Source organism: Pteropus vampyrus, unplaced genomic scaffold, assembly GCF_000151845.1.
Source record: "Pteropus vampyrus isolate Shadow unplaced genomic scaffold, Pvam_2.0 Scaffold76, whole genome shotgun sequence".
Taxonomy (NCBI): Eukaryota; Metazoa; Chordata; class Mammalia; order Chiroptera; family Pteropodidae; genus Pteropus; species Pteropus vampyrus.
In genome coordinates, this window is record NW_011888857.1 from 458,290 (window position 1) to 467,118 (window position 8,829).

The 8,829-nt window shown below is 50.9% G+C and overlaps 1 protein-coding gene across 3 annotated transcripts in view; it reads left to right on the forward strand.

Moving 5' to 3' along the window:
• WT1 (Wilms tumor 1) overlaps positions 1-8,829 on the forward strand; it is a 51,275-nt gene that overhangs the window by 3,583 nt on the left and 38,863 nt on the right. For 2 of the 3 annotated variants that reach the window (XM_011362534.2, XM_023532086.1), the window contains exons 1-3: positions 972-1,026; positions 2,781-2,903; positions 3,334-3,436. In XM_011362534.2, coding sequence (XP_011360836.1) covers positions 1,017-1,026; positions 2,781-2,903; positions 3,334-3,436 — 236 coding nt within the window. In that variant the 5' untranslated portion in view covers positions 972-1,016. Of the gene's footprint in view, positions 1-971; positions 1,027-2,780; positions 2,904-3,333; positions 3,437-8,829 lie in introns of those variants that run through there. The other variant, XM_011362532.2, reaches the window with a different exon arrangement.

Genomic DNA, 8,829 nt, shown 5'->3' on the forward strand with positions numbered 1-8,829 from the left:
ACTCAAACCCAGACCATTATCGGCTATTTCAACCTTTTCCAGGGATCTTGGCCCACTGTTGAGATGGATTTCCTCTGGCTGGATGGGCACTGAACTCACTGCCGTTGGTGTGGGAGGGTTGGGAGTTTGTCAAGGCAGAAGTAGGGCGAGGACTTAGGTAGCCCCAGATTAAGTTCTGGGGGATTTGGGAGTGACAAAAGGAAAAGATTGTTAGGCTAATTCACACAGGCCCTGCCAGCATGCAGAACTCTAGCTCAGGAAGCTGCCTTGGCATCACGCGTTACCCTAGGGTCATATGGGGAACCAGCTTGGCCCGAAGGCCAAGGGCGCCTCCCTTGGGTCGCAAAGGAGAGGGTATTTCGTTGCCGGACAGATTTCCCCGTATTCTGCTGCAGCTGAGGAGTCATCAATATCAGCCTTCTGACCCAGCCACCTTCCTGACTGAGCCTGCTGTCCACTGCAACCCTCAGCTATGCGAGGCCTGGCCCCAGACGGTTCCTGGGCTCCTCGGCTGTCCCGGGCGGGGGAGGGAGGCGCAGAGCGAGTCTTGCCGCTCCGCGCGGTCAAGGTTGCACTCCCTCCCGGCCGAGACTAACCGTGGGAAAGGCTCTACCTTGGACGCTGGAGCCTCTTTCTCTAAGGCCTGTGCAAGGACCCTTTGAACACGCTGCCCCTTTCTGCCGGCAGCTGTCTCTCTCCCGCCCTCCGCCCCCGCGCTCTCCACGCCAGGCCCAGCGCAAAGCCTTGGGACAGTGAGCTCTAATCAGTCCCGCGTCCGATAAGCTTCTAATTAAAAGAGCCCTCCCTACTCGCTGCCGGAGCTTTCATCACTGCCCCTCCCGGAGGACCGGGAAGCCGGCCCCAGCCCACCGGTGTTTGCGTTTCCTGTCGGGGAAGGGGTTTAGGGAACTCTCGCTGGGCGTGGAGGCGACGCTGCAGCCCGCAACCCGTGACCCTGGCCGCGCCTCAGAAGACAGCACCGTGCTCTGGGCCACTGCCTACTCATCGGCTCAGGAATGGAGAAGGGTTCGTCTAGAGGCAATTTCTTTGTCGCTTCTGTTTCTCCTCTTTGTTTTAAAAGAAATATCCTTTCAAAATTCGGCCTTCCTTCTGCAAAATTAGGTGCCCGGAGCCAAATTTCGTTTGTAAGCTGATCGGTAGGCCTCTAACAGGGCCTGGCCTCCCTCCTAAAAAGGAAGTGCCTGGAAGCCCAAGCGTGCTCACCCACGCCTGACAACTAACCCGGGCGCGGGTTATCTTTGCCCACTTAGCAGGCTAGAAATGGAGGCCACTGAGGTCAGGCAAATTATAAAAGCTGGTGGCTTCTTAAATTGTCAATCTGTGGTGCCAATCTGTGCATGAGACTTGGCCTGCCCTGTACAATCTGTTAATTAAGACCTGCCCCAACCCTCACTCCCACTCTGACACACCACATTTCCAGGAATGGGCTGTGAAGCTCCGTTTCTGTTTTGGGGGTTGTTTCGAAGATAGGGGTAACTGGCTTCCATTCTCTGTCCAGCCTAAGTCTTCTGAGACGGCGTTGCAGAGGGATCATGCCTGAGGCAATAATGGTGGTGGTGGTGGGATGGAGACCTTTTGACTCACCCCATTCCCAAGAATCCAGTGGGGTTTGGAGACCCAGTGCAGTAGCTGGATGTGCGATTGGCACACAGAGGAACTGGAACCCGCCGGGTGGTCCTGCAGGGAGCCGATGTGAGTGTCTGGGCCAGTCTCTTCCCAGTTTGGCCTGGACCTCAGGCCAGAGACTCTGGAGATAGAAGGAGGGGATCCTACCATTGGGTTCAGGGCTCCAGGACAGATATTTATCTTAGCAGGAGGATCTTTTCCCATAGGCAGCAACAGTTTTCCAGAAGCTGGTGGGGTGTATGTTTAAAACAAATAGTAATTATAGAAGGACACTAGTTGTTCAACCAAGACAACATTTTTTTTTTTTTTCACCTTGGGAGAGTTGGGGAAGAACAGGAGTGGTATTGCCTTTAGTTTCTTGGCAGAGAAGCTGAGGCAGAGGACCTGTGCATTGCCATGGAGATTGAGGTACAGTGTCAGGCACACTCTAAAAGAAACAGGCTTCCCGTCCTGGGGCACAGGGAAGTCAGCCCTGGCAGTGGTGGTCAGCACGGACCTGCTGGGCCCCAGGTGGGTGGTAGAGGGGAAGGAGGAGGACGCAGAGTCTTGGCCTGTGGGTCCAACTAGAAGGGCCCCTTGTTTTTCCCCTCACCAACTTTTCATGGTGTTGGGTCGCTCAGCCTCAGGCAGATAACATTACTCAGTAATTACTCTCCCCATTTAAAGCTCATGCCGTTTAACTGGCTCCGAGTAATTAATGAAAGTTGGTGCGCGGGCCCCTGATTTACGGCTCCGAGTCAGCGCGGGGTCAGCTGAGCGGATTCATTTCTCTCGCCTGTGCTGCCCCCTGTGAGAGCAGTGGTGTTTGGCTTTTGAGCGGGTAACAACTTTCTACACCGAGCGGTTGGCGGTTTTCACACTTACGGGAGGTTCAGTACAGAAGCGTCAGACTCAGTGCAAGGCAAGGGCGTAAATAAATTGGCAAACGGCAAGGAGGTCAGGGCTTTATTTGGGACAAGGCGGGGAATCGTCCCAAGGTCACACACTTCGGGGGCTTCGGTCCAGCTTCTCGCTGAAAGTCCTGCGGCGGAGATCCTAATGGAGGGCGCGGCGCTCCTATGCGCGGGTGCTGGTTCGGACCCACAGTCCCTGTCTCCCTGTTGACGCTGTGCTTCTCTCCTCCGCGCCCACAGGATACAGCACAGTCACCTTCGACGGGACTCCCAGCTACGGTCACACGCCCTCGCACCACGCCGCGCAGTTTCCTAACCACTCCTTCAAGCACGAGGACCCCATGGGCCAGCAGGGCTCGCTGGGTAAGCAGGCGGGAATGATGTGGGGTCCTTCTCTTCTTTCAATCGACCTCCCCCACCCAATTTCCAACCTACAGCAAATTGGGGAAGGGAGAAGAGGACATCCAAAGGGGTTTTGAGAAATAATAAGCCCGATCTTACCCAGTTTAAAAGAAGAGCCCCTCCCCCCCCCAAGTATGTTAGTGACAGCTCTTGCTCAACCAAATCTACCGAAAGTCCGAAGGGTCTTTCAGGTGTACTAGCCAGAGACTGCTAAGGGAATGTAAAGTGAGCAGCTTAGCTCTTTACCATCTGGACACCCTCTCTCTGCGCGCCCAGCATCCAGGCCCCATCGTCCCCAGCTTAGCCTCCGAGCCCAGCTCAGGACGCTCTCTGACCCGCACCCCCAGCCCTTGAGGCGCGCTCACTCCGCTCTCTCCCCCGCTCCCTGCAGGCGAGCAGCAGTACTCCGTGCCGCCCCCAGTCTACGGCTGCCACACGCCCACCGACAGCTGCACGGGCAGCCAGGCCCTGCTGCTGAGGACGCCCTACAGCAGGTAGGAAGACGCTTGACCCTGCAGGGGCCGCGCGCCGGCGGGCGTGCGAACGTCCGACGCGGGGCAGCCTGGACTCGGGGCGTGCAGGGTTGGGGAGGCAAAGGATGCCTTTAGCCCACTCGGCTACTTAGAGCAAATTGAAGCTGATCTCGAGGCTCTGATTTGAAAGAAGTAGATTTCTTCGTCTCCGTGTTCTTATTTTGAATATAAACGAGAGTTATTACAATTTAGAGCTGAAGAAAAAAAGCAGCGCTTTGAGAAGTGATTTTTTAAAGGGCTCTTTGCTGGGAGGGCGGGGCGGGGGCAACTTTAGCATCCTCAGGACCAAAGATTAAACACTCCCACGCTGTTCTCTCACCCTTCAAACCCCTCCTCGCCTACTTGTCACCCTGCCAGACTTCTCTGGGACTACTTCGAGAGTGCGTACCCTCGGGCAACGGGCTTCTCCCCACCTCTGTCCTCCAAGCCCCTGGTGCGGCAGCGCTTTGTAGGAGTCGTGCGCAGCGCGGAACTACGTGCCTACAGCGGGACCCCGGACTGTGTGCGGGACTGTAGTGGGTCACAGAAGTGTCCTGAGCCCGCCCTTTTTCCTGTTCCCAGGAGGCGGAAGACAGCTTCTTTTTCTTAGAAGGTTTTTTCCTGACCTCTGTGCCTTCTCTCGGCTCTCACTCCACCTTCCACCTACTCTCCCCCAAATTTATTCTTCAACTTTGGGTGAACTTGGCCGGCATCCCGCGTCTCTGATAGGGTTGCCTAGTAACTGGTGCACACGCCCGCCCGCGCCAGGCAGAGAGGTGCGGCGGGGGTAGGGAAGTGGCTGCTCGCGGCTTTAGAGGCCGGGGATTGGGCGCGCATTACCTCATATCCCACCCCTACCCCCACCCCGATGCTGCAGGGAGCCTGATACTGACTGCCCCCAAACTCATCTCCATCCTCCCTCCCCTCCGCTTCAGGAGCCGGGGTTGACGTCAAGGGAAGGAGGTAGTGAGGTAATGAAGGAAGGAAAAGCTCCAGCCCTGGGAGATTGGGTGGGGGTAATGGCCACGCCTGGGGAGCCTCCAGCGCCACAGGTGGAGGAGGGGAAGGAGTCTTCGCTCTCGAGCTCACGGTGGCGCATCCCAAAGTCCAGACGTGCTTATGAAATTGAGCTTGGGACTGGTCTGATTCTCCTGTCCTGTGGAGGTCCAGGGCCGAGCCCCTTCTACTGCGTCTGAGGCGCCCTGACTTTGGAAACCTTTCCTATTTATCGGAAAATACGGCATATCTAATCAGGTCTTAGATTCGAGGTCACTCCCCCACCCCACCCCCCCTTTCTTTGCCTTTTCTTTCTTTTGTTCCTTCTTTCTTTCGAGAGGGGGCAAAGAAATGCACGCAGGTTGCAGAGTTAGAGGTAGAATGGTCACATCTCATCACCCTCCTTTTCTCCCTCACTAGCTTGGGCCTAGTCCTGTTCTCTGACACCGCGGGCCCAGTGTTCTACCCCAAGCCGGCCATCTCTGTGTCTCCCCTTGGCCAGGTTACTGGAATGAATTCAGAATCCCCAACCATTTTCTGTTGTGATTCTCCTCCCCTAGCAAAACTGGGTGGAGAGGCCATTGCCATCCTTCCTGAGGAGCTGCTCCTGTCCATTGCCAGAGTGGCATTGCTGTTACTTTAGTAGAAACTGGGGGTACAGTTGAAATGGTTCCCCGTGGGATGACCTTGGCCCACTCCTCCCTCCTTGGCCCCTGTTTAGTGCCTCAACCTAGGCTGAGAGGAAGACCTTGACGCCCAGGTGAGTGCTGTTTCCATGAGCCAGGATCCCTCCTGCCGGTTGGGAACCGAGAGGCCACTGGAGCCTGGTTCAGTAGTGACACACGGCTACACACATTTCCTACTCTCCTTTCTCCTAAGCATAGAGTCCATCAGAGGGACTGAGCTGCTTAGAAAGGAGTCAGGGATAAGGTGATATGACCACTTTTAATAGCAGTTCTCCAAATTGAGTCCCTGTGGTGGATTTTGACTTAGGGCTGTGACACTCATATTGCATTGTATACATAAAATTTTCACATTTAAGTGGTCACTGTATAGAGCTATTTTCTCAGGCTCATCTAATTGGCCACTGTATAAAGATATTTTGTCAGGTTCCTCTTTTGGAAATACGTGCTTATCCCTTTTTACTTTCTACATAATTAGAACTCCCTCCTCATTTTTATATGAATATCATAAAAATACCATTTTTTCCCGTTATGGAAAATTTCCTAAGGAGTAACATCTAAAAAAGAATTTGTGACCCCAGTAGGAAGAAAGTGTGCTCCCTTGAAGTTTGTACTGTCTTTGAAGCTCCACCCACCCTAAAGTCACAACATTTGTAATCACTTTTCAAAGGTCAGGTATTTCCTCTGCAGTAATGCTGAGTGGACAGGTGTAGGAATATTTTAAAATTGGTTCTGTGCATTAACATTACAGCAGTTATGTCATTTCCTTCTCTCCTACTCCTAAAAAAGTTTGAAAGTGTATTTAAATGCTTCTGGAAGTGATAAGAGATGGTTTCCCCCTCCCTCCTGCCCCCCAAATATTGAATGTGGGTAGAGTTTTGTCTAAAGGTCGCTAAGGCTTGTGAAACTAGATTTCAGCCCTAACGGAACCCAGTGATCATAGCTGGGTGAAAGCATAAGCCTCTATAACTTAATAACCAGGAATTATTGCATGCTGACCATGGGCTCCCGGGCACCGTGCTAAGTGCATCACTCAGTGCACTCATTTAATTCTTCTGATTGTCTATGAGGTAGGCACTCTAATTTCTATTCAGCCAAAGAGAACATAGATTTAGAGACTCAAAGTAACTTGCCCAAGGTCACACAGAGAGTGAGAATCAGAAGCAGGATTTGATCCTTAGTCTCTGTGACCTCAAAGCCCATCTGTGCTCTGAATTGCTGAGGGATTCCCCCACCTGGAATATTTCCTTTGTATGGTCCATGCCAGCATTTTTTGCTAATAAATAATAAGAGCAAATGCTTATAAAGTCTTACTGCGACCAGGCACCATTCTAAGCACTTTAGAAGGATAGACTTATTTAAGCCACATAACAATTCTTTGAGGTTGGCAATAGGTTATCACCTATCCTCCACTTCACAGAGGAGGAAACTGAGGCCCTGGGAGGTGAATTTGCCTGGTGTGACACAGTAAGGGACAGAGCTGGTGTTCAGAGTCAGGTAGTGAGGCTCTGGAATCCATCTTCCTACTCACTGCACCCGCCCTGCTGCTTCTCTTGATGCATGAGTGCCATTCTCTTTCCAAATGTGGTATCTGCCCTAGGTTTATTTCCTACAATTGTGAAATAAACCCATTATTCATTAGTTTTATCCATAGCTTTCAATATAAGTGCTTAGTGAATGGGGGCAGTATTTCTCCTGGTGAGTACTGTTAGAGCCAACTTGAGCTTTCTCCTGAAGTCCTAACTCACAAAGCAGCTTTGTCTTTTCCAACTGCAGACTCCTCTAGCTTTGCCTTTGCCACTGGGGGTGAGCTATTGGGGTGAAGTTCAGTCTAGGCACCTCAAGAAACCCAGGGCAGAGACCTTTCTCCTTGTCCATCCAGAGAGGAGGAATGACTGCTTCCAGGGCCACTATGGTTTTTGCTGACTCAGAAGTGATAGATGCCCCAGGGAAACTAGGACCCCATGTTCTCCTGAGGGGAGAAAGTAGTCAAGTCCACCCTCACTAAGCATAATCTCCCCACCCCCATTTCCACCTGGAATAGGCAGCTAGGTGGGCCTTCCCTGCTCACTTTCCTTCAGTCCTTTCCACAAGCCCCCGCCTCCTCTGATTACTGGCCGCCTCTGATTGTTGACCTTCTTGGAGCCCTCAGTCCTTGGCTGTGCCCATTGCACAGCTTGACTCTCACAGCTACTTTGAAAAGAAATTCTGTGTGCCGTGTTTGAAAAATATTCCCATGTACATTATTTTTTTTAGACATTCTTGTTATTCTTGTTGTTTCCCTTTCTTTTTATTCTTTTATATGGTTTGCATATCCTTCTTTAGCAATTGAACTACCAATATAAAGGAGAATGTTTCCATTTTGCCTCTTAGCAATTCGGGAAGCAATAATTGCTGATTGGAATATTTTTAATTGAATGTTGACGGTTCACAAATGGTGAAATTGACAATGGAGCCTGTTACCTGTAGACTGTCTTTCATGTGAGAGAAACTTCCTTTGCGGCCATAGAATTTCTGGGGGATCCAGATCAGTGGGAAGTTCGCAATCCACCCTTTGAGTTCGCCTGTGACATTGACACACATCAGAAGACAGCTTGTGCCCAAGGAAGTGAAATCATAATGAAAGATGCCTCTCTTCACTTGTGTATCTAAGTACACTTCATACTGTGTGCAAATTTCACGTAAGACAATACTGGTTTATGTTTCCCGCATAGGTAGGCTCAAAGACGAAAGGTCTGGAATGGTTTCCAGGGTGGTGGGCGGTATAATCAAAGCCAAAGGCTTGCCTTGGACTTGTCTCCAGGGAGGGGGAAAATCTAGTTTCAAATATTCCTGCAACTTTTGTGCTGAGCAAGTGTTTATTAATAGAAGTTGAATCCCCAGTGGGTTTTTCTTTGGTTAATTGGTGAGCTTGAGAGAAATTACAATACCAAGAGACTGACTGTAAAAGAATTATTCACCATGGCCTGCTGGGCAGAAATTTCTCAACAGGCAGCCTCCACGGCGCCTTGGAGGGAAGAACGCAGGAAAAGGGCTGCACGGAAGTCTGGCTGCAGCCTCTGTACGTGAGCCTCAGTTATCAGGTAGAGGTAAACCCACAGAGGCCTCTCTTGCCATGGGGCAGAGCTATTACAGCTAATGCTGGAAACATCATGAATTCTGATCACGGTTGCCACTTATTTCCACCTTTTCCTTGTTGGCTTTTTTTTGTTGTTGTTGCTGTTTTTAAATCATCCCATGGGGAAACTCTTTTCTTCCACCAAGATGTTACTTTGCCAGCAGGCAACTATCTGGCAGAGGTAACTCCACTCTCAACCAGGTTCGATGGTTTCATTCCAGTGGTGACATGAACCTTCTACCTTGTTCTGCTGAATATAGTAAACACACTTAAAGATGAAAATGTACTTGAATTACACATGCATTTGAAGAGTGGAGGAGTTCTAGTCCAGATAATAGCCGAGAGCTTTCTTCTTCCTTTCTTTTTGTGCGGAGGTCGAGAACTCAGTAATACTGCAGTCCACGCCAAAACAAACTCTATATGATCTACTACTGACTTCCTTTTAAGTTCCCCTTTTTGCTACGACTAACTTCCTTTTATTTTACTCCAACTTGCATTAATCCCAGTTATGGAAGTTTCTTTCCTCTCTCTCTCGCCCCCAACTTCAAAGATTTCTGATATAGGAAACAAGTGACTTT